Below are 27146 nucleotides of genomic sequence, written 5' to 3'. Positions count from 1 at the left end.
CTATTCTCAGCCCTTACACACCGAAGCGTTAACTCTGTTCGGGGTGGAGATAGCTATGTGGCACGACCAGACATGCGTGTCCCCTGTTGTATTACGATGTCTTAAAGGGAAACCTTTGAGATACTCGCTCCAGAAGTTAGAATTCTGTGATAACCTGTGGTTAAATTCTCTGGGAATATCTTAGTAGTCTTATACCCAAGGAAGCTACCAAACAGGAACCTTCCATCAGGACGCCATGGCTATCTCACCCAAAAATAGATTTTTCGCTTCGCTCAAAATCCGTTTTTTTTTCTGGAGCTAACATCTTTCAGGAAAACAGCTTACTCATGGTTACATATAAATGTGTGTATATATATATATATATATGTACATATATATATATATATATATATATATATATATATATATATATATATATATATATATATATATATATATATATATATATGTATGTATATATATATATATATATATATATATATATATATATATATATATATATATATATATATATATATTATATATGTACATATATATATATATATATATATATATATATATATATATATATATATATATATATATATATATATATATATATATATATATGTACATATATATATATGTACATATATATATATATATATATATATATATATATATATATATATATATATATATATATATATATATATATATATATATATATATATATATATAGGTGTATCTGTATATGTGTGTACTGTATAATATATATGCTAAGCACTGAAAATATAATAGCAGTAAAACTAACTTCCCCCTTTTGAATTCTAGAATGATATGTAGCATTACGTTCACTTTTGAATGCAAAGGTGGTACATATAAACAGCTAGTCAATGTTCTTGTGGGGAATAAATAAATTTGATAGAAATCACTTTTGAAATTTAACATATTAGGAACTAAACACTGAAATGAACCTGATTTTCTTCATTCTTAAGATACAAAAGAAAAATCACAGGGACTTACCTAATGTTACGCTAATGTTTTCCTTCAACTGGATACCCGTTGATATACCTGTAAAAATCCCCATCCTACTTTTCTTAGTTATATCCAAATTAATTAAAAAAGGATAAGGACTTGAAATTGAGCAAAAGGAACATAAAAAACCCTGTAATGTCAGACAAGAGTAATCGAGGTAGGCTACCTGCCATATGTATGAAGTAACATAGCATTAGACCAAAACACTGCACTGTAACTTAAAATATTTGAACAACTGTATTGAAGTATAAAAGCCTTTTATAACTTGCCTGTAAAATAAAATATCATGCATGCTCTTTTACTGCAAAGCTGTAAATACAATTTTTTGTGTTATTATTTTGCACAACACATCAAACAAATATAAGGCAAAAAAAATTAAAAACTACTGTTATAAAAATATTTTAAACTCATCTTACAGTGGAAAGCTTTGATTTGATGTATGGAATCTAAAATAGTGATAGTGTATACCTCAGGAAACCATAACAACTTACTAAAAAAAAAGAAATAGTTTACAAAACTAACATATATACTATAATCCATGTAAATGTACACAAAATATTAAAAATGGCTAAAATATGAAATGGAAGACAAATATTATCTTGGTTTGGGAAGATTTATCAGTTGAATATAAGTAATTATCAAACAATATATTTGGAAATTTATTTTATGCTTTAATACCAAACTTGCAAAAATTAAGCAATTATTATAAAATTTGAAATGAGTTTTCCATAAATCATAATCCAGTCCAAAGTATTTTACTTATTTCATGGTAACTGTGCCACATATATGAAGACAAAAAATCTATTACTTGTGTATTAATCAGGAAATTATTTATTCATGGTACAGGTAATCTACAGAAAATTCTATTACTCTCTACATCCTAAATTAAAGCCGTAAAATTTTTAATTGCAAAGGTAATACAGTAACAAGATTTTTCAGAAAAGTGTAATGAGTATCAAACATAGCGTAACAATGCCCATTTCCTTAGAGAGAGAGAGAGAGAGAGAGAGAGAGAGAGAGAGAGAGAGAGAGAGAGAGAGAGAGAGAGAGAGAGAGAGAGAGAGAGAGAGAGACATATTACAATACTGTATTTTCCACCATACAATTTATATTATCAAATGTTACGTAAACATACGTATTTAGTATATCTCTTTGAAGTGTATTTGTACTAGTAATGACATTTATACAATGATACTGTACATGGTTTGAAAAAATTAAAAATTGTTTTGTTAACAGATATGATTATAAAATTATCAAACATTTTACATAAATTCTAATTTGATCATTTTTTAAGATAAACTTCCAAAATTTATTCAAATCTATGATACACTAAGAACAATTACAAACCCTGACTTATCACAATTTTTAGAGGTAAAGAGAAAGAAAGTAAACATAAATTCTATGTATTTAAAGGCCTCTTTTATTGAATTTCATCGGTAATATCTTTATAAGGTATAACAACGCTTACGGCACCAAATAGTTTGTAGGTGTTGGCGTTAATGTTGATGTGTGTTAAGTTTCATTTTTCTTCACTGTTTTATTAGCAAATTGTCAAAAAACTTGAGCATTGTGTGTTTTCTGTGCTTCAGCTACAATTTGTTGCTTAAATTCAATGGGAGAGTATATTTCCTTCCCAATCCTTTCTCCATTGCGAAAAAGGGTAAAATATAAGGTACCAAGATATACATTATTCTACTTAATAATGTCATTTGCAACATCTACGCTAATTGTTCACCATCAAACTATAGTTGAAATGCAAGGAAAAGAGCCGTTGTTCTCCGTATTGCTGGTTCATAGCAAAACGGAAATTTTTCGCTCTGTTGTTTATAGCTGTATCTGTTACTAATAATATATTTTATCATTCTCTTATGTTTTTTTTTTAACTTATTGAACTAGAAGTTGGGCTAAAGAGATGGAGGAAATACGGTCTGTTTATTATAATTTGATCTCAAAAAGGAAACTTCCATAATAAACAAGAAACGTAATAGAATATATTTTTTTCATGGGGGGGGGGGGGAAATCTGGGGGTCGCACAACATGCAAGACTGCAGGCACAGTCATAGGTATTTAATTTTTTCCTTCTTTAACAGTTTGAAGCAATTGATATAGTTTTCCTTATAGGTCTAGCATGTCTAGATTGTTTGTGTTCACTTGGGTGATATAATAGGAGGTTTATATAAGAGTTTAAAGCTTTTTTAAATGGGTGGCCTATGTAACGGCAACTTTGATTTCCTGCAACAACAGTCTTGAGGGTGCTGGTTAAAAGGACTTCCACCATATGTACTGTATGTATGTATGTACAGAACAATATATATATATATATATATATATATATATATATATATATATATATATATATATATATATATATATATATACTGTATATACAGTATATATATATACACGCAGTATACACATGTATGTGTAACATTAAAAGTTATTTTCCATTTGTAATGAGGCTCCAGAGAAAAAACAACAGCTACTACTTTATCAATGTGAGAGAGAGAGAGAGAGAGAGAGAGAGAGAGAGAGAGAGAGAGAGAGAGAGAGAGAGAGAGAGATAAGTGGATGAATAGGTATGCATAATCATAAAAGTATTTTGGCATAAGTTACAAAGAAGTATGGAAAAGTATTGTACCCATGTAATAATGCACTAAACACAACAAAGACACTTTGATTATAGTTTGGCAAAGCTTTTACCATACATAACGTCCCAAGCACAATATGAACGCAAGCCAGCTCTCGGTATAAAGTCTGCATGTTCACCTATTCCCAAAACTGACTGTACTTGCACTGTTAATAAAGTAAAGATTTATATGTGTAATGTTTTAAAACAAATTATATGATGAATTATACAACTGGATATAACTACAAACATTCATAAACTAATAATTTCAGCAATTTTATCAGTCTATAAAATACAAGTGAAACTCTTGTTAAAACAATACCAAAAGCATTAGATAATTGGACAGTAAATTGAATCTGTTTTCTATAAGAACCCCATTTTCTTTTCTTTGTTCTATTGAGAAGCATAGTTTTATGGAAATCAATTTTGAACTTACTGCACATGTAATATCCACACAGATTATTCAAAAATCGTATCAACCTACCTGAATAAAAATGTCCATGTTAATTTCAAATATTAATTACCATATACTGTATAACCAAACTCTTCCTCTGGAGAACTTCAAAATGAAAATATAATGGGAAAACAGCGAAGATATCAACACATCCGGTGTAAATATCATACCTAGAGACAGTTATTAAGAGAGTTAAAAGTTATATTGGGATTTAAACATAGAAAACAAGTTATGAAACCTGCAACGAAGCAAAGGAAAATGATCAGTCAATTAAAGATAATACATAGCTACACTAAGCTTCAATTGCAAATAAAAAACAAGGGACATTTTTCCATGAGTGGCATGAGAAAATGAACATAAATAAACTCAACTCATGAAAAAAATACTGGGGTAACACATGCACAGCTTTAGATATATAAGGAAGCAATCTAGGTATACATTACCACTTCTGAGGCATGGCAACAGTAGTGATCCTTCATTATATCTTTCCTTATACAATTGTAAATTCAAGTCATATTAAAATCTGCACACAAAACCAGATGAATATGAACATTGAAAAGTAACAAAATCATGATAAAAAACAGGAACACAAACTGAACCAGTCACTAATGTACTGAAATCATACAAATACTGTACAGAACTTGCTGTTCTTTAATTCCCAAACAGTAATTGTATCTTTATAGTTTCTAATACCCTTTTGTCAAACAATTTACGACTGATTTTAGCCATTAACCCTTTTACCCCTAGGCTCTTTGGAAATTTCCAATCCTTAACCCCCAATGGGTTATTTTTTCCCCAGCACATTTTGCAGTATATTTTTTTTAAATTGCTCTTACAGCCTTAATTTTTGTCATAGGGAGGTCAGGTTGGTCTCATTCTCTTGGAAAATGCCTGAATTTTCTCAAAAAATTATCAAAAATATGAAAAAAAAAAATTATATAGCATTTTTTTGCAAGGACGTACCGGTACGTCCATGGGGGTAAAAGGATGAGTTTTGTGAAACGTACCAGTACGTCCTTTGGGGGTAAAAGGGTTAAAATCATAATTTAATCAGTAGTTCATGCATCCTAAGGTATTAGATATTTTTGTGCCCCTTCAATTATTTCTCAAAGAATTCAAAGAAAATATGTTTAAAGATAAATTGAAATGTCTGAGATTATCAACCTTCTTTCTATGACATGGGAGGAAAAAATAAAGCCTGGAAAAAAAAAATTAAAATATCTGAAATCCAGTCACAAATAAAACATTCAGAATTACAGTATAGACCACATCAAAAAGTGTCGCATGCAAAATGAACCAGTTCCAAACAGTAAACTTTTTTTTTGAAGATTTTCAGCATAAATATCATTAGCAATAACAATCAATTAACACCAATAATCTGGAAATATTTGTAAGGCAAAACCATAATACCTTACAGTCCTAAAGTTTTTTTTTTTTTTTAAATAAGTTTCTATAACCTTTTATAATTCTAAGATACTGAAATTTGCTCTTGGGTGGGCAATCTGAAAGTAAATAATATAGTCACAGCGAGTTATTTAGCATAGCAACGAACCTACGTAGATATAACATTAGCAACTTAAGATTAAATGAAATGTACAGTATTGAGATAGACGAAAATTTTATACTTAAAATTAACAAGACAAGAAAATAGGCTCACAGTTGTCATGTCTCAACAGAACTTGGCACATGTGGTCAAAAATGAATAGAGGATTGTGAATTTCACCCTGGTACAGAAAACACAGACTTTCTTACTGGGTAAAGCAAAACATCCTATGTAATATTTGCTAAGGTTTATGAACTTTAATATTCAAATAACATGAAAAACTTTATAATGTACAGTACTTTCCAATGTGGAGGTTAATTAGATATGGTGTAAAATGTATAGTTCAATAGTTATACGTGTAACCCAGTTACAAAAATATCAGTCGATTCAGAACTCGCAACTTTTATTTGAATACGCAAGGACGCTTACAGGCAATTCTACAAATCAACGATACAAGTGTTAACAGTTGAAATACATAAACTGGAATTACAAAAGAGCACTGAATGAAAAATGAGAATACAAAAATGTTATTGAAGCGTGATTCCAAGAGAAAATCTGGTGTCTATACTGACGGGTATGTGTATCTCTAACAATCGACACTCGAATAATTACTTCTTTTGTCTCTTGAGATAAAAAATCTATTGAAAGTGAAATAAGAATATGAATAGAAAGTTCACATCTTTATCTTCTTAGTACCCTTATTTACGCACCCAGGTCACTCTTTAGCTATTCTCATTCACGAAGAAATAAAGAAGTCTATTTTGGATACCATCCTCTAATATGACATTCTCAGAAGGTAACTGTGCAATAGAATGCTTGCACTGTACCAGTAACTTCCAGGTTCTGCTTATTAGGGCCACTACTTAAAAAATTTACTCCCTCTTTAATAAACAGATATAGCTACCTTATTTTTTGACGGAAAAATTCTAGTCTTGTTAAAGGGCAAGGAAAAGAGTATAGTATTTTGAATTTGTCGGTTGACCCGAGGCATATATACAATGGTACCTCAGTATACATGCTTAATTCGTTCCAGGAGTGAGCTCGTAATCCAAAATGCCCGTAAACCAATACAATTTTTCCCAAAAGAAATAAAGGAAATTCACTCGATGTATTCCACACTCATCCACAAATACAACTATACACTAATTTTTAAGGGTTTTCAAATTACTGTATAACCCCTAACATCAGAATGAATACAAATTAATAATTTATAATAAAAAATAGGCATATACCGACATATTAACTCTTACTTTACCTTGGAGCAAAGTCGTGGCGGGCATGAAGGAGGCAAGAGGAGGAGGAGGAAGGAAGTGTTCTCCCTCTTGAACTTACTATCATTAACCAAATCATTTTATTTACACTTTTTGGAGATTCATCTTTCTTTACTCTTACGTTCAACTTTCACAAAGTTGGACGTGAGGGTTGTGGTGGCCTATGTGCTAATGTCCTTGGCTGGTGATCGCCAGACTGGGGTTTGAGTTCCACTCAAACTCGTTAGTTCCTTTGGTCGCTGCCACCTCACCATTCTTGTGAGTTAAGAATGGGAGGTTGGGGGGAGCCTATAGGTCTATCTGTTGAGTCATCAACAGTCATTGCCTGGCCCTCCTTGGTCCTAGTTGGGTGGAGAGGGGGTTTGGGTGCTGATCATATGTATATATGGTCAGTCTCTAGGGTACTGTCCTGCTAGATTGGGCAATGTCACTTTCCCTTGCCTCTGCTACTCATGACAGACTTTTTAAACCTATTTGGAGACAACTGCTTTTGTCTTTTCTTTAAAATCGTATGAAATTGTTCCTTCATCACACTGTCCGTAAATAGATTTGCTGTGCACCCTGCCAAAGCCTCCTTAGGGCGATGCGTTTCTACAAAATTTTGCAGGGTTTCCCACATTTTCAGCATCTCCCTGATTTCGCTCAAAGCGAGAGGTTTGTGTCACTGTCCCTCCTCCTCCTTACATGAAATCTCTGCCACTACCTCTTGTTGCTGCTCTTTATGCAACTCCTCCAGCTCCATGCTTGTAAGTCACTTGCTATGTTCATCCAGAAGATCACTATTGTCATCCTTGTCCACCTCCAACCCCACTGTCTTGCCCAAGGACATAATTTAATCGCCAATGGCCCCTTCCTCCATGGGTTTGAACCATTAAAAATAGAGTTAAGGAATGTATTCAGGCCAGTCTTCTTCATACAGAATTGATGGTTCGTTTGGTGATGCCTTCTCAGGCTTTATTAATCATTTTGAAGTAGCTGAGAATGTGGAAATGTTCTTTCCAAACCTTTCGAAGGATGAGGTTGTTGTCAGTGACCTTGAAACAACGCTGGAACATTGCTTTTGTATAAAGCTTTTGGAAGTTTGAGATCACCTGCTGTTTCATGGGTTGGAGAATTAGAGTGGCGTTGAGCTGCAGGAACTTAATCCTAATGAATTTGAATTGTGCCATTAGGTTGTCTTCAATGGATGGATGATTGAGAGGACTGTCCATGAACAACAAGGCTGGGAATGGGAGGTTCTTCTCTATGAGGTGCTTGCTGACCTCAGAACCAAAAACCTCATTGACCAATTTCATAAATAAAATTTGAATAACCCAAGCCTTCTTGTTTGACCTCCACATAACGTTAAGTTGCTTCAGCATCTTTTTAAAGGCTCGTAGATTTTCTGAATGATACGCCAGGAGAGATTTGATTTTGCAATCCCTGCTGGCATTAGCACAGAACAGCAGGGTTAAACAGACTTTCATGGGCTTGTGTCTGGGAATATCATTGTTTCTGCAGTAATGAAGGTCTTACTGGGTTTCTTCTTCCATAACAGACAGGTCTTGTCACAGTTGAACACCTGCTGCAGCATGAGACAGACTCCACGAACCTTTTCAATTCAGATATGAATGCCTCTGCTGCTTTGACATCAGAGCTCACAGCCTCACCAACTAGCCACGGCTCGTTTGAATTTTCCTCGTTCTTTGTCTACTAGCATACCAGATTCGTTTTTCATGAGGTCAACATACAAAAAATTTGCTTTTTCCAAAATAATATTCTCCGTTATCGTAACTCCTGCTAACTGCTGCTCAATGATCCAGATGAGAAGCAAGTTCTTCACAGTATCAAGAATATGTGGCTGTTGTTTTGTCAATGACAGCACTCTTTTTGCAGCATCAATTGCTTTGATTTCTTCTTATTTCTTAAGAAATAAACTAATTGTCAATGTTGTGCGATTGTACATTTTTGCCAGGTCTGCCACAGGCATACCTTGATCAAGCTTCTCAATAATTTCTTTTAACACCTTTAAGATAATCATCTTACAGTACTATCCTTTTCATCACCTTGGGGCAAATGTCTTGATGCTGTACTTTACTGTTAATATTGTTAACTTCACGGTGAACTTTAGTAATCACAATTCTATAAAGAACGCATTGTCACAACTCTACAAAGAACACTTCCAAATATGCTCGCAAGATAATTTTAGGTATTCTGGTATGAGTATTGCGGAAAGAGTGAAAGAAAGGGATTTTGACGAAGGAAAAATCTATTTCTGGGCGAGGAACCTGTGTCGCCCAGTGAAATGCTCCTTAAAGTACCATTTCAAAGGTATAAATACTGCTAAATATAACAGAGAAAAAAGTTGCATGGAATGCTAGGAATATATCCAGCTCGCTCACCCCTAAAGGGTGTCAGTATTAAAACTGGGGCGAGTGATACCACTACCAGAGATCCCTTTCCAATTAGACTTCTCCCTCCTCAAAATCCCCTATTACTACGAGGTGTCGTTCACTACAGCTACTGCCCCTCCCCCCCCCCCTAACCACCACCACCACTACCTATCCTTCTCCTATCATTCCTTGTTAGCACCCGTGAATGTTCGGACGTGTTTTTCGATTTGAGCAGGGAGGAGCAAGCTAAGGTGAAACAAAATGCCATCAAAATCTTGTGAACACTGCGTGGGTGGCAATGGGTACTGCGCGACGGTTTACTGTGCATCAAATGCTAGTCGTATTAGTACTTGTCCGCAAAAAAAGGTCCGTACGGATACAATGCCCATAAACTGATTTGAGTTTTTATTCTCGTATAATGATTAACTTGTATTATGTTACTGTACTTATAACTTATTACCCAAAAATCTTGGAGGCTATATATATATATATATATATATATATATATATATATATATATATATATATATATATATATATATATATATATATATATATATATATATATATATTGATCAAAAACTGACTTTGAGTAAATGTGCGTCTTGCTTCGTACTTTTCATAATCACATATTCAAAAACTTACGAAATGCATTCGCTAAAAACTTGATGCTAACTGTAATCCTATCAAGAATCTAAATTTATGAGATGCTACAAAATAAAGTGAATTTGGTCCATCCAAATAACTATCACAAATAAGATTGAATCTAAATTCATTCCTTTAAACTGAAATACTATACCATGATTAATAGAGAAATGTGAACTTATAACAACTTCTTTTGTGCAGTGGAACTACTAAAACAGTAATGACTGTCATAATGAAGATTACTTTTATATTCAATTAGAGAAACAGTAAAAATTTCATTGTGGTCACTGGGATATTCACAATGAACTTCAAAACATACAAAAATATCCTTCTCTCAATAAACTCTTCATGTAGATAGATAGACCAAAAGATATATAGTTAATTAGAAGAATAGATTAGATATATGGATAGATAAAAATGTAAGGTGAGGAAAGTTTTATTAATTCATTTTGAGCTCCATCTGTTTAAACTACCATTTACTAAAAATAAAAGACTGTCTTCAAGAACTAGCTTCAAACATTGAAATGTTATTATGTGAATTGGAGAGGATTTCATTTAAAAATACTATCAAATTATAGAAATGGAAAGAGAGTTCAATATTTTAGAATCTATATTAAATAAGCCTTTTTATAAAATGGTGAAAGTTCTTTTCTTTTAAACATATTGAAAGTAAGTTTTTTTTCACGGTTTCAAGTTTTAAGATTTTATTTCCCCACTATAGTTTATAGAGTTTATTTCTCCTTTCGACTGAGACTTTATTTATTAGAGTATCACATTGTGATTAATTTATATTATTCTAATGCCATCAGTGAAACACATGAAATGTAAAAAAAATATATATATATATATGGTTTGAACGTTCATCACCTTTAAATGAATTTCTTTGCCACGATTTCCAGAGAAGAAGAAATACTAATTCATGCTGAGGGAACTATAATCACAGCACATATCTTTACCGAATGCTATGATATATGCAAACTTTTTGTACAGAGGTTCGAGTGATCTTTTTTCTGTATTCAAGAAATATTATTCAGATGTGTAGAGAAGCCAAGAGCAGTAAGGACTATTAGACAAAGCTTAAGGAAGGTGAATCAGTATTCTTAGTTGTTGTCACAAAAAAAAAAAAAAAAAAACATAGAATGAATGTCCTCAAAACATCATACGAGAGCCGAAACTACTGAGATTTGCAAAGAACTAATTGGAAGAGTACCTTAATGATACTTAAGAATGGTTAAATTCTCAAATATTCATTGTCTTGATTCCAACTTCATTATTGCATAATCCTCCTCTGAATTCTTTAAATAGCCTTTTATTACAATAAATGACGGTGATATTAAAAACCATTTTATCAATGAAATTAAAAATTCTAATATCTAAGGGCGATACTGCTCCAAACACTTTCCTTTAGCCATATGGACAGACCTAGCTTGTGTAGAGCACCTAAACTGGACATATGACTCTCTTGATTACAGTCAGTCATTCCTTTCCATAAATTGAGTATTGGCAATGGCTGAATCACACCAACCACTAGAAGTAGGAAGAAGAGGGGAACATCCATAAACCTGGCTAAGTACTTAAATAATTTCTTTATCAAAATTGTTTATTTCAATTAACTTTACTAAAACTAATTTGCAAATTCCCAAAGTCCTGGTACGAGGGATAGTGGTGTCTACTTAAAGGTTTATAGGCCGCTCATGAATGGCAGAGGCAAGGGACAGTGACATTGCCCAAGCAAGCAGGACAATGCCCTAGAGATTGACCATATAATCAGCGCCAAAGCCACCTCTCCACCCAAGCTAGGACCAAGGAGGGCCAGGCAATGGCTGCTGATGACTCAGTAGGTAACCCTATAGACTCCCCCAAATCACCATTTTTAGCTCACAAGGATGGAGAGGTTGCAGTGACCAAAAGAACTAATAAGTTTGAGAAGGACTCGAACCGCAGTTTGGCGATCGCCAAGCAAAGACGTTACCAACAGCCCACCAGTACACTTTGAAGTAAATTTTGAAATAGAGAAATTCTTACAGCCATTCCTCTGAACCAAATCCATTAGGAAGTCCTGATTTTAAAGATTCAGACTGTCTAAACCAATGAAAACATAACCTGATAGGGGTACTATACTGAGGATGTAAAGTTCCCTATCTCCCCTCGCTAGGCACTTTGCCCAACCCTAAACTTGAACGAAAATCCTTAACACTAAGGAAAAACTACCACTATCTATGATAGCAACAGGCCATCCTTAAAATTAGAGATTACATATCCCCAGCTGCAACCAATTGGATTAGAGACCAATTATTGCCAAATCCTAATCTTACCTCTTACAGATATGCATGGTAGCCAGTGCTATCTCTAACAACTAATTCATGAAGAATTTGAGGGATATAGTTACTCCCTTAATATTAAGAGCCTTAGCCTTTGATAATCTTGAGACATCCACAACCTTGACTTCCAAACTCACCCCAAGAACCAGATATAGATGAGAACCATCAAATGAGGGTTGTGGTCTGGTCTTTCCAGGGGATGAATCAGAACTATCTTTAGATCTCTTTCCGTCCCAGTTTTGACTGGGGTGAAACTAGAGAGGCCTTAGTTTCACATGAACAATTAATTTTTCAAGGGAAGCCATTTTACCCTGGAGAGAAATCATCTTGTGGGCCGAGAAAGCCTTTGGGGGCCTGAACACTTTCAAGATTAGGAATGTCTGGATCTTCTTCTTGAGGGGAAAGCCAGGAAAAGAACTGAGGCTATCATCATCACTAAATAAAGAATTGATCGAGTCAAAATCAGAATAGACTTCTTGATACTAACCAAAATGCCCAGATTCCCCAAATTATTGACAAATTACATATTTGAAAGTAATTTGTATTTTTTTAACAATACTGTACAAACCTGTAGCTATTCATAGGGATTATCTTTCGGCAAAGTTGGAAGACCAGCCATAAGACTTTTAAGCGGGGCGGCAACTACCGATCCCGCTTTTTTTTGGGGGGGGGGGTAGTGGGGGTTTAACAGCTACCCTGTTCACTCACACACCAGTGTGTCTCAACCACTTTTACTTTTGGCTTTGTCAAGAACGGACATCTCTGCTCTCTGCCTCCCAACAGACTTTGCCATATACTAATTTTTCAGCTTTTTTCTCTTTTCAGGAGTGCGTGTTCCATTGCGCCCTCACCAGTTCTTCTTGGAATGACCCCAGTACCAACCTACCATTACGATACAAAAGAACCCTAATGCGTAACAGACATAACCACCAGTCAACCAGGGCCTTGACCTTAATGAAAACCTAAGGAGCTGTATTGTACCATCCTACAGAGGAGGCAAATATACTGGTATACATTACTACCACACACAAACCATAGAAACTTCCTTGAATTTGGGTGTAGAGGCACATGGAAAATGTCTCCTAAACCATGAAAAATCTGGACATTGTTAGGGACCAAATTTAGACCTGACACATCTTTTACTGAATTTAAACCTTCTGAAGACTTTGATGCCAAGAATAGTCCAGGGAGGAACATGTAAAAAGGAATATTGACTTCCTAAACAGCTTCTTCACCATCATCCTGTTAACTTCTTGAAACAAACTGACCTCTTATCAGGCCTATTTTAATAGGCCACGCACAAATTAAGATAACTCCAGATTGTATGCTGATGCCTTATGGATACGCGACTCAAACTTCTCCATGAAGCTATCTAACCTAGCATCTATTAAGTCTGCAAGATCATTTCTTATCTCGTTTCTCATCTTTTCCCAAAAACTATCCAGTGGGACCATTAAAAAAGGGTCTAGCATATCTCCTTTTACCAGAACCTGAATCAATCCAAAAACTTGGTTATCATCACCATAAGCAGAATTACAGTGTGCTCTTTTTCTATGCCTTGCATCTCTATCATTAAATAAACATAAATAAGCTCCAGCAAAATTTTACACTGCACTAGTCTACCAAGAGCACCAGTTTTCCTTGAATTGAGTACGCCATATGGTCAGGTCTACACATTTCTTAAAAAGACTCTTTTCCTATCAACCAAAGTAGAAGACATATATGACTATTTATCAAAGATAAAAACAGCAATAAAGCCTGGATAAGAGAGGGAATTCTCAAAACTGAGCAGTACAGTACAAAGAAGTATATATAGAGAGGACAAGCAACCAAAAAATGGCCGACCGAAACAAAACAAGCCATACGATCAAGCAGGGTACTCCTACAAAGATGCACGGACTGTCCATATGGGTAAAGCGCAGTACTAAGAATAAAGAGGGATATTGTAATACTGTACTTTAGAAGGGGTGGTCAGATCTATTTCTGTTGAAATAATACTTTCTATGGTATAGTAATACTATATGATCTTTTTTGCTTTTTAAAATATTCCAGTAAGTATAAAACAGATTGTATAATATTTTTCTATTCTTTTATCACACATCTTGTGATCTAAGTAGAAAAGATCAAAACTTACGTCACTTTGTATTGTATAATATTCAAAAGAAAAACAGAGTTTATTGATACTATACTTTTTATTCTGTGAGATTTCCCGCAACTTTTTCATCCATTCAAACTCTTTGAATGATAATAAGCAACTTTGCCTGGTAGGACCCAATTTTGAATGACAATAACTATCACCTGATATTGTTGTTTTATTAAAGTTAAAACTTCCATATTGGAAATTGTACTCAAGATATACTATATATGAAGTGAAATAAATACTTCTCTTTACAGAGAGAAATTCTGAAAATAATGATGAGGAATATGAAACACATAAGATAAATAAAAGATGAATTCAGATGACCACATGGGCAATCAGTTCTTTGACGTGATAATCCTTACCTGTGGATTGTCTCTGAGTAGTTAAGTAGTCCATAACTGGAAGGGGATTCACAAGAAGAATTGACACTCTCCTGACATTTCTCCACCTAAAAGAGTTTGGGTTACTATCAGCATTCACCACAGTGACATGCTGGCAACAAGGAAAGTTAAACAGGAGAAAAAGTTTTGAAGAACACTTTCTTTATTTGCCTGCCATCTTGACTGTACCTCTGACTTCCAATCTTTCAAGAAGGCTTACTGATATACATTGGGACTGACCAAAATAATTTCCATTTTTTAATAAGAATTAAATGTTTTATACTTAATTTGTAAGAAAATGCTCTCAAACCAAGTTACTTTATGTGCATTAGGATCAGCAATATCTTAAATTCCAGAATGCAACGAGGTTCAAGAACTTTGAAGTTTATGACAACATTATTTCAATATGTCCTAGACCATTTAGCAAGTAAAAAGTGTAAGTGATAATTTTAATTATATGTACCCATCAACAGTAATTTTTTGTCATCCACAAAAGACATTCTTTTTTTAAATAGCTTCTCAAATGCAGGTAAGCACTTTGAAATATTATTGATGAGACTCATACAGCTAGGTTAAGCAATGTAATTGTTCCAGCACTTGCTGATTGTAAACTAATAACACTTTGGCAGTCTACCCCTTTATTTATTGCTCTCGAAATCTTCACTCACCATGTGATTGAAAGTACAAGGCTACAAAAACTGAGTATTAGAGAAAGCCTCCAATAAAATTCAGTGCCCATGTAACATCAGCATCACCTTCAAAAGCCGTTATTTCATTAGAACGGCTATTTAACGATTTAAAAAAACGAGCAAAATGTGGCAAGTAAAAAAAGTGAAAGTGATCTCCAAATTCTCCTTACAAAACAGTACCTCTGTAAGGTCTCAGTGTAGTTTAACTTGCTGTAGCTAGAAGGAGACGAAGTGGAGAAGGTGTACTCAGGGTACCGGTCATCTTGATGAGGTGATATCTCTCCCATGACTACTGAGACTTGATCCTGATTGGTTGGAAACTGTGACTATCTCAATTATATCATCTACTTATCACATACAGCTTCTGTAATTTCATTTGTGGACATTACAAACGTCTTCATAAAAAGTCTAAAATCTCCCAACTGAAGGGTGTCCATTAATAAATGGATTCTTCACCAAATTGCCTTCAACTGCAACCAACATTCATAGGCTAATTTGAATGTAACTAAAACCCACATACCTCAATTTTTCACTCTCTCACTCACTCTCATTCTCCCTCTCTTCATTCATAGACAGAAGTACAGTCCATTATTTACACACTATTTGCAACCATTTGTAGCACATCAAAATTAAGTTTTGAAAAATGTTATTCCTAATACAGTACACGTACATATATCCTCTTTAGCTGTAAAAAGTTATATCCTCATTTTAATAATTACGAGAAGGAAGCTGCACTTTTATACCAGTGCAGAAGAATCAGATGAATGACATAATGCACAGAGCTATAAAACATTCATACTCCTGTGAGGCACATAATTAAGTACCAAAACTAATACAATAAGGATTGTTCTATACATTCATACAATACTAAATTTCTTACCCAACTCCATATCTTTAAGGACAAAACTATATATCAAAGCATGCACAAAACAAGAAGCTTCATAGAATGTTTGAAAATAAAATGAATGAATTTTTACACATACATCAATCCAATTCATGAAATATCACCTTTAAAAGCTAAATTCTTATCTTATTCTTATTTGGCAGATGAAAATCATTATGGAGTGATGGTGCTTCAAAACAAATAAAACATATAATCTTTTCTATGAGTGAATTCATAAAAGATGGAAATATATATTCAAACAGTACCAATTTCACTGGCTTCGAGAGAAAAGCAACACGAAGACCAAGGGAGGCTCATAGAAATACAGTTAAACAGCCTCCCTTGAATTATAAAATTCTACCTAATATATCAGTGGTGTAATAAGTGCACACACAAGATATCATTTTGCACAGTAATTTATTGAATATCAGTGATATAACCACCGAGACTGGAACCATGATAATAATTTGGTGAGGATTGCGAGGCGATATCAACTTAATATGATATAAAATAGGAGTTAATTGCAATGCAGTATGTGGAGTTACCAGGATTTAATGATTAGTGATTTGTTTCAATGATGCATGAGCAGAATAATAGGTTTTCTAATAAACTTTAAAACCAGAAACTTAATATTAACAGGTTCCTAATTTTCAAAAAATAAAAACCAGGAATAAAATATCATGAAAGCTGAAGAATGCATTGCATATTGTTTGATACCTCGTACATATGAATTATAAAGCAAAAGCTAAAATTGAACCTAGGAATTTCAAAATCTTCTAGTAATGGCTATTAGTAAACAAGACAACTTCACTTATATAGTTCATGAGGACATATAAGTGAATATGCGTAACAAATTGTATTTCCCTCCTAAAGTCACGTAAATAGAAACCTGAGAAAATGGTAGACGTTGATGATATATCGGCGGAAAGAGGATTGGAGATGATTTGTTGGCGATGTACCATCTCTTAAATTTTCCTTACTTTCTCTAAACAATTCAGTCGATTCTAAGTCAGACACCGCAGATGACTTTGTAATTTCGTTTAGCGTTAACTCTCCTGCTACGAGAGTAACAATAACTTTCTAAGAGCATTTCTGTTCCATTGAATAAATGAGGGTACAGTATTATAAAAACTAACAACAACAAGGTACATACTGTAGAATCTACTCTTGTAAAGTTACCATATTAAATGGAAAGCCATTCTTCTGCCATTTCCAACATTAAATCAATAAATTTAAAAAGGCACACTCATTTCATGATGCGAATTTATACAAGGAAACATGAAATTATTTGAGACAACTGCCTAGGCTACACATAGAAACCCTCATAGTCAACATGTTATATGAGTTGTGAATGCACGAGCTGGAAACAGACCAATGTGTCAATCCCTAATGTGAGCTGAAAATCATAACTGTTGGGAGATTGGTCATTATCTTCATGCTCAAAGGCTATAAAGATTAATGTGAGATGTAACCTGTATGATTTATAGTTGTGAACAACATACAGTCAAAGGTAATTAAATTGCAAAAGCCAAATGAGGCATTAATGCATGTGCATTCCTTTGGATCAGGAATATTTGCAATTCTCATCATCCCCTTAAACACATCGACACACAACCATGAGCTCCAATACAACCTACTATTAAGGTGAAAGGACTTTTACCACATAAGGAAGAATAAACAAGATTTTGCTTTTTTATGGAGTAAGCATGACATTTACTTAAAAATTTAATAATGTTGTGGACATGGTTTGCTAACAGATCATAGCCAAAATGTTTAGATGTAATAAAAAGTACATGAAGGTACAATTCACAATAGGATATCAAGAGAAAATTATGAAGCCAAAGGGTTTTGTCCCTGGAGGAAAGTGTAAACTTTTGGATCATCAAGCGTATCCAGTACTATTATCAATTTTATGGATGTTTCTACCACTCAAACCGTGACTAAAAAAAAAGGACTGCCAAAATCCATAAACAAATTCTTTCATTAAGAAGACAATTATCCTATAGGACTTTAAAACAAAATGATAAGAATATGAATGTGTGAATAATCTCGGTTAAGGCCAAAGAAAGGCTCGTCTAACCTGTGAAATATCTAAAACTATATCATCTGAAATAACCTACAATGGGCTACCATCTGAATTATCATATCCAAGGTACTTCAAAAAATGCATAATATGAAGAATGCCAGATCAATAAAAGATTTCAAGTACAGAACAAAGAAAATTCCTTGAAAGTACTATTAAATACATCCTGAGAGCTTTATTTTTCTCATAGTGTTCCACCTCAAGCATTAAACTTAGGCCGAGATGAAATCTCTAAAACTAATCGGACAGAAAATCAAGGCCTTACTGGAATGTGTAGCTTGAATAATTGAGTGATTTCCTTAAGACACCTGTCGCACAAGAATAAACACAAAAACCATACCATTTGTATCTTTTTAGAGCACCTATACAGTACTCCAAGAAATAGGGAGTTTCAAGATTCAAATGTCTCACTCAGGAGCAGTAGAGACATAGGACAGGGCAATACCCTAAAGACCGACCAAATATACGATACATATGTTCAGAGCCCAAGCCCCTTGCCACGGAGGGCCAGGCAGCGGCTGCTGATGACTCAACATGTAGACCTGTAGGATCCCATTAACCAAACCCTTTCCATCTCATAAAGACGGGGAGGTTACTGCCCTAGGAATACTCCTGCCCTTCACCTGAATGAACAAAATCTCTTAACTACTGATGATAATAAAACAGCATTCAGCTTTCAATTAGCATCATTATCTGAAATACAGAAGGTCCTCAACTTGCATACATTCTGGGATACAAACAAAAATCCAACCGAAAATAACAGATTCAATACTGTGTCGTAATAAAACTATTACATCATTTAACACAGTAAGCAAAACAGCATTTGGAATAACCTGATATCCATTTCATATGAAACCTATTTGCTGACTTTTGTCGCTGGAAATCATAGGCATGGAATTTAAGTTGGGCCAAAATTTAACAAAATTGGACTTAACCCTTTTACCCCCAGGCTATTTGGAACTTTCCAACCCTTAACCCCCAGGGTTTATTTTTTTTTTCAAGCACATTTTGCAGTATATTTTTTTAAATTGCTCTAACAGCCTTAATTTTTGTCATAGAGAGGTCAGGTTGGTCTCATTCTCATGGAAAATGCCTGAAGTTTCTCAAATATTTATAAAAAATATGCAAAAAAAAATGTAAAAAGCAGTTTTTTTGCAAGGACGTACCGGTACGTCCATGGGGGTTAAGGGATGAGTTTTGTGAAACGTACCAGTACGTCCTTTGGGGGTAAAAGGGTTAAACAATTGGATCTAAAAACAGCTTCTTAAAACCAATTAAGTTTATAAATTGAGGATCTAATGTAGTGCAAGATAGAAAATAGACCACATATCATCTATCATTTACCACTTTGATATCCCCAAATCAACATCTATGATAGATTAGTAATCGGACACTCAAGTACCATATAACCCAAGTACACGTTAATCAAACAAATAAAACATAGGAATAATGTACACCTGAAAGGTATGAATTACACACTTTTGTAATCCAATTTAGTATCAAACTACCTGGAAAGGATATGAGAGAAATTAAATATAAGTATGGAACAACAAGCGTTAAGTTTTATAACAAAACACAGTGTCGGGGAGCATGCACTTCCCAAATAAAGAAAGAATGCATACTTAACTCTCAACGTGCAAAATGTATAAATGTAAAAAAAATATGTGGATGATTGATGACGTTCATATGATTTACCCAGATACCAATGTGATATCTTTATCAGTTTTCAAGCTTGGTTTTACAATATAGCACTGTGCAGAAAAAAAAAATATTAAAACAAAAACAAGATAATTAAAAAGAATAACTGCATGCTTCCCTGGTTAAATTAGAAATAGCAGTCACAATGGAAAATGTTATTAAATATATCTATTGCTTAATGACAGAAGCAGATGTAATCACTATCATCTCAGCGACTTGTTACACTTTAAAACTAACAGAAAATCAAAATTGTCAGCCAATACAAGCTATAGTTAAAATCAAATGAATATGATACATTACAGATATGAATTCCCTTGAATCAAATGCAGCAGAATGCTGAAATTCTAGGCCTATAATCAAAGTTAACCCTTTTACCCCCACCATAAGGTTAAATTTCGAGCACATTTTGCTATATATTTTTTTAAATTGTTCTAACAGGCTTGATTTTCGTCCTAGAGAGGTCAGGTTGGTCTCATTCTTTTGGAAAATGCCTGAAGTTTCTCATAAAATTATCAAAAATATGTAAAATATGTAAAAACATGTAATTAACAGTGTTTTGCCAGAACGTGCCGGTACGTCCTTTGAGGGTGAAAGGGTTAAGCTACCAGGAATTTACACTTGTGAAAAAGTGGTACAAATAACCACAAAAATATGAGATATACTTGAAGTACCAAATTACTTTATTGCAATATAAACAATAATTGCTCGGTATGGATGTAAAACTTGGGTTTGTTGGAGATTTCAGTACTCACTACTTGGATTCGTTTAGTTTTGATTCTCCTACTGAGTGCCCTGGTTTAAAAGCTTCCAACTTAGCCAGTCATAAATGAGGCAACAGTAGTCTGGTTATTCCTTGGGTCTAGAATTAACTGACTACCCAAGTGTTTTAAGTGGCAAACTTGGTGTTCCAGTTGGAATTAATTCTGATAATGTTTTAGTTTTATTAGTAAATAAATCTTAGCATTCTGTCCCTGAAGTGTTATACTCTTGTATGTTCTTGATGAAATATAAAAGCATAATTTTTTTATCTAAAATTGTTTATAGAAGATGAACTTGTTCTATTAATTGAATTTTTTTTCAACGATATTGATATGTGTATTACTTCTTGGGGTGTTGTTGAACTACCATATCAAGGAAAAAACCCGGCGTAACGACTATTGTAGAATTGCTCATAGGAGTAACTGGAGATTTATCATCTTTGGAAAATAAAGTATACACTTGACTTGGAATAACTATACTCTAATGAAAGCATTTCATCTCAGGCGTGTAGCCATGTGGTTGCTGAATCTCGTTACCGAAATATAGCTAACATGTTTGCAACAAAGAATTAAGTACTGAAGTTACTTTTTAAACCATACAATATATATCAAGAGCAACTGAATATATACTGGCTTTGGGAAACTTCTCATTTGCAACATTTCAGAGAAACAGTTTGGATTGTTCTAATTCTACGAAAGATGTTCCCCTAACTTTTCTTGATAATCATGTTATTCCAAAAATAATATTGCAACAAGGTTAGTGCTCTCTATTTCCTATTTTTAAGAAAATTATCTTACAAACTACAATTAATAATAATAATAATAATAATAATAATAATAAATAACAATAATACATTAATTAAAAAAAAATTCTAAATAAAATACAATACCAACAATAATATTAATAATGTATCATATTCATTTCATAGAATTTACGACAGTTATTGGGACTAATTTCTATGTCAGGACATTTGTTCACTCGACTCACTCTGTCACATCCTTCTAAAGCGCTTTCTTTCTCTCTAGCATTTTCTTCCTCACCTCTTCTCCTTTTACCTTACCTCCAATACAAAGATAATCAAAGCCAGATAGTCTAATAAAACTCCACTTTGATCTTGACCGGCTACAAAGGAACAAAGTCGGGATCCCCTTAATCTTTGGGCGGCTGAAACATAACATGACTTTGATGAATATTAGCGTGAAGTTTGAATCTTTTTTTACCCTTAGTACCTGTAAAAATAAGGCCTCCTCTACCTGGGACATTTTCCCCCATACCACTCACTTTAACGAGCCCTGAAAAATATCATTAGAGAATAAGTGAAATGATACGTAACACTTCATTACAAGAAAACTGAACTTGAAAAAGGAGACCTTACCATCCATCTTTTAGCCGTAATAGGAGTAACCTACATATGCAGATGGTTTGAATGACTAATCATGCATGCTGATATAAAGTGATTTGCTCAGCTAGACATCACTATGCAATACTGTATTTTGAGTTACTCAGACTTTTCAAGTTGAACGAAGCAAGACCAAAGCACTACACTAATATGACAGTGAAAATTTATATAATAACAGGTGTTAGAAAAAATATAACTTCCCTTATAGGCCGGTTTACACGAGGATAGTTTACTGGCGCCAGTAACTAGTGGTAAGTAAACTTTCCAGGATATTAAGCGTTTGCACGGGGATAGTTTGCTGCCAGAACTATACCCGTGTAAACCGGCCTAAGTAAAAGGAATTCTATAGGCCAAAATAGGATAGAGCAATTTTTTTCTACAAAACTCTACGTTAACAACACAAATTGTCTATTCAGTGCAATAAATGTAATGAAAACAAATCTATTCATTTAAAGATATACAGAGCTCTTCCCTCACAATTCTTGATACAAATAAATCATCAAATATTTACAAAAAAAGTCTTGAAACTAAATCATGGAAAAATATTTGAACTCCCTATGTTGTAGCATTATGTTTTGCAACATGTCCCTGTTACTTTACAGTATCTCTTAACATATAAGCAAAACATTATTAGTATATTACAGCCCTTGAAATCCTCTACGCTTGCATAGAAACACTATCTGTAAATTTACTTTAATAACAACAAGGTTTAGGTTCTCAGAATCATACTAAATTAATTACGAGACACAAAAGATGCCTTAAAAACATTCCAATGGTAATCACGTCATTGACTTCAATTATAAATTTTTTTATACATAAAAAGGTAGTAAGAATTTAAAATCTTTTCTGATATACAACTACTGTACATCAATCCTACTTCTAGAAACCACTGGTGCAATGGTGTTGAAAGAGCTGGAATACTACAAAACTCATTATGTCACGGTTTCCTTGTGCGTAAAAAGATCTATTTTGTGCAAATCAAGTAAGGACATAATTCTAGTTACAAATAAAATTGAAGGATTTTTTTTAACATGTAAGCATATTATTGTGGATTGGTAATGGAAGCCTACAAACAACAGAACAGATCATAACATACCACAAAATAACATGTTTATGAAATACAAATCTCTTAACTTCTCGCATGCTTGCACACCTCGTTTAGATAAGTATACCGAGTAGCTGCTGAAATTGGCTAAGTACTATTTAGCGTTCAGCAAGGCATATATCACAGCCAGCAGAGATCCCCAGCTCATCTTTCAAATAATCTAATTTCTAAGTTCTGTTTGGTGTCTCATTTAAAAACTCAGGTCTGACTTTCAGCAATGTATAATATTGAATATGCAGTTATGCGTTGGTAACGGGGCAAGTGATGTGGATACATGGTTGGATGAATATGTTTACTTTCAACATCAAATTTTAATTTTTCCCTATTTCATTGGCTTATATCATTTTTTTATATTCTTGTATTTGAATGCCTTCTTTTTGAAAAATATTTTTCTTATAATCATAGTGTGGTTGTTTTTATTGTTAAAAAGGGCACGAAAGACTTTTCCTAGTTTTATTTGTGGTCTTAAAACAATAAAATTCTGTTCAATTAAGATAAGTCTTCAATGAAAATGGGAGAAAGCCTTAATGTGTGGGGAGTAGGTACAAAAAGAGATAAAATTTATTCAAAATTAACCTTGGAATAGAAAGCATAGATTATATAAATATTACAGCAAAAAACATCTGGAGTGAGTATGCTCAAGCCATTTATTGATGCATAATATGACTGGAAGGAGCGAAGAGAGGAAGGGTCCCCTTTTGTTCATTTGTTTGATGTCGACTACCCCCCAAAATTGGGGAAAGTGTGCCTTGGTAATCAGATAGATAAGATGACAACATAGATTTTGAAATAGGTTTAAACTTGAAAGCTTAAAAATTATTAAAGAAGCTGCATCTGTCAATGCAGAAACTGCTCCTAGCTATTACCAAGTTGTGGAATGATCTTCCTAATCAGGTAGTTGAATCAGTAGAACTTCAAAAGTTCAAAGTTGGAGCAAATGTTTTTATGTTGACCAGGCTGACATGAGTCTTTTTATAGTTTATATATGACATATCTGTTTTTGACGTTGTTAATAGTTTATATAGGACATATCTATTTTGAAGCTGTTACTGTTTTTAGAATATATTGTTAATTTATTCTCATCATTTATTTATTTCCTTATTTCCTTTCCTCACTGGGCTATTTTTCCCTGTTGGAGCCCTTGCACTTATAGTATCTTGCTTTTCCAACTAGGGTTGTAGCTTAGATAGTAATAATAATAATAATAATAATGAAGTAGTTGATTGACAAGAGTTCTGGTGGCCTGGTGGTAGCGTCCTTGCCTGGTGATTGACAGACTGGGGTTCGAGTCCCACTCAAACTCGTTACATAGTTCCTTTGGTCGCTGCAACCTCACCATCCTTGTGAGCTAAGGATGGCAGGGTTTGGGGGAACCTATAGGTCTATCTGCCGAGTCATCAGCAGCCATTGCCTGGCACTCCTTGGTCCTAGCTTGGGTGGAGAGGAGGCTTGGGTGCTGATCACATGTAATATAGTCAGTCTCTAGGGCATTGTCCTGCTTAATAGGGCAATGTCACTGTCCTTGCCTCTGCCATTCACGAGTAGCCTTTAAAGGATACCTTCCCCAACAAGTTTTTATTAGTGATAAAAACGGATTGTTCTGGAAGATGGTGCATATAAAGCAGAAATTAATGGACGTATTAAGCAGATAAAGTTGCTTTAGGCCTATAAGGATACAGTAACGTTGGTAGCAGGTGACAATGATTCAGGTCAAATAACAAAAAAAAGTACACTAATGGATAAAGAAAAATTTTAAGTTCATTTAATGCGTTTGACATGTATGTCAGTCCAACACTTATTGAGGAACTTTGAATCTTGTCATAAGTAATGTTCAACCTTTAAACCAAATTAGTAATAATGAACTACTGTATATACGTATGTAGTCCACATATACAAGACCATGTGTGTAGATTTGGGCTGCTTTACCTAAATTTGTCTAGCCCCCTTTTAGGACCTACAGTATAATTGATCCTAAAGTATTTATCAACCTAGGACTATAAACCCCTAAGACAAAGCATAATTGAGGATTTGATTCTGAAGACAGTATTTCCAGCAACTGATTTCATATAGTGTCAGCAGAATACAAACTAGTTGGTGTTTTGTTGATGCTTGTCAATCTGGCTGGAATGTTCCACATCCACACAAATTAGAATTTAGAGGTAAACAGTAGTACATTATAGTTTTCATACTATTACCATTACTATCATTATCATCATCATTATTATAGTTATAATTTTATTACCATCCTCACCATTATCATTTGCTTAAGGATCAGCATTAATCACAGTGGTAAAAATCTTTCACAAATGTAAGATGGTGAACCTATGGTAAATGTTACCAAAGTTTTAAATCCATTATTGAGCTAAACCCTTAAGGGTCAAGGTTTCTCTCTAGAGCTTACCTGGGATACTTGTAGAGACTGGTCTTAGACCAAAGGGCCATATTACTACTTAAAAAGGAGATGATATAAAGTATATGTACTTCTAACTCATTCATCCGATGCCTAGAATTCTATTTTAGACAGCATTAACATTCATCCCCTCGCTGCCCATTGTCAACTAGCCCCTCAAAGGTCATAGTTCTTCATGGGTCAGTTGTTTTCCTGACCAAAGACAATTGTGACAAGCCAAGAGTAGGTTGTGACTTAAAGGTGAGATGAAAGCGAAGCCCTTTGGTCCCCAAACGGTTGTTGAGAGAGCTGAAAAGGCTTTGCTATGCGGGCGGCTGGAAACAGCGAGTACTGCTGCAGAGGGTATGTTTTGAGGGCGTCATACGCTATTGGGGTGTCTCCTTGTTCACAAAGCCAGTCGGAGATTTCCGGGAAGGTGTCCTCGGGTATCGCCGCGAGAACATAATCCGATTTGGTGGTTGAGCGAGTCACACCCTTGATGCGGAGCTGGACTTCTGCACGCTGAAACCAAGCAAACGCCGATCCGCTGGCGAACAACAAAAGTTTCAATGGTGCGGCGCCAACTTCCGTGGAGTCCGTCATAGTAACAGTGATGGGGGGGAAGCGGGAGGAGCGAGTCGACTTCCGGGGTCACCAATGTGACAAGCCAAGAGTAGGTTGTGACTCAGTTGCTTTCATCTCGCCTTTAAGTCACAACCTACTCTTGGCTTGTCACACAATTGTGTAATTAAGATCATAATTTTAAAGCTATTGGGTCAAGACACTAAGACTCTCTCCTCATTTGTAGTTAGGGCATGTTTTTGCTGCTTGTTAAGCACCTTGCTTTAGTAGTTCTACAAGTTTGCATGGCTTTTCAATGCCTCATATCAGTTGCGCTATAAATCACTCCCCTTGATCTTGTGTATGAGCTTCTACTGACATTCCACCTGTTTCTAATGTTTCTTCAGGCTCCTTTTCTGGCAGCAGCTCTTTCCTTCTATATGGTCACTGAGTGATTAAAAAAACAAGCTCTTTGAGTTAGTACAGGTTTGGGAAACTCCAAACGTGGTAAGGTAACTTAAGATGATGATAATGGCAAACTAGTAGGAATGGGTCAAGGAACCACCATTATTCTTCTGGATGGTGCCTTCATTTTGAATATCTGCGTGCCTGAGTACAATATGTTTAACAGCCATAGAGTCATTGGGGAATACTATAAAGCAGTCATGGGAGGAAATAAGTCTCACTTTTACACACAGGCCTGGCCTTTGTCGAGGTGACTTGTCTCACCACCAAGATAAAAGTGCAAATCTACACGACTTCAATCAGAGGAAAGGTTTTAATTCCGCTGGGAAACTGCTGTTGGCTTCAA

The 27146-nt window shown here is 34.4% G+C and overlaps 1 protein-coding gene across 1 annotated transcript in view; it reads right to left on the bottom strand.

Annotated features, from left to right (window-relative positions):
• per (period) overlaps positions 1-27146 on the bottom strand; it is a 173909-nt gene that overhangs the window by 45429 nt on the left and 101334 nt on the right. Inside the window, exon 14 of the mRNA XM_068367075.1 lies at positions 15639-15763. Coding sequence (XP_068223176.1) covers positions 15639-15763 — 125 coding nt within the window. The remainder of the gene's footprint in view (positions 1-15638; positions 15764-27146) is intronic.

This window comes from Palaemon carinicauda, chromosome 45 (genome assembly GCF_036898095.1).
Source record: "Palaemon carinicauda isolate YSFRI2023 chromosome 45, ASM3689809v2, whole genome shotgun sequence".
Taxonomy (NCBI): domain Eukaryota; kingdom Metazoa; phylum Arthropoda; class Malacostraca; order Decapoda; family Palaemonidae; genus Palaemon; species Palaemon carinicauda.
Note: the sequence above shows the minus strand (reverse complement) of the source record. Positions and strands in the feature narration are given on the sequence as shown.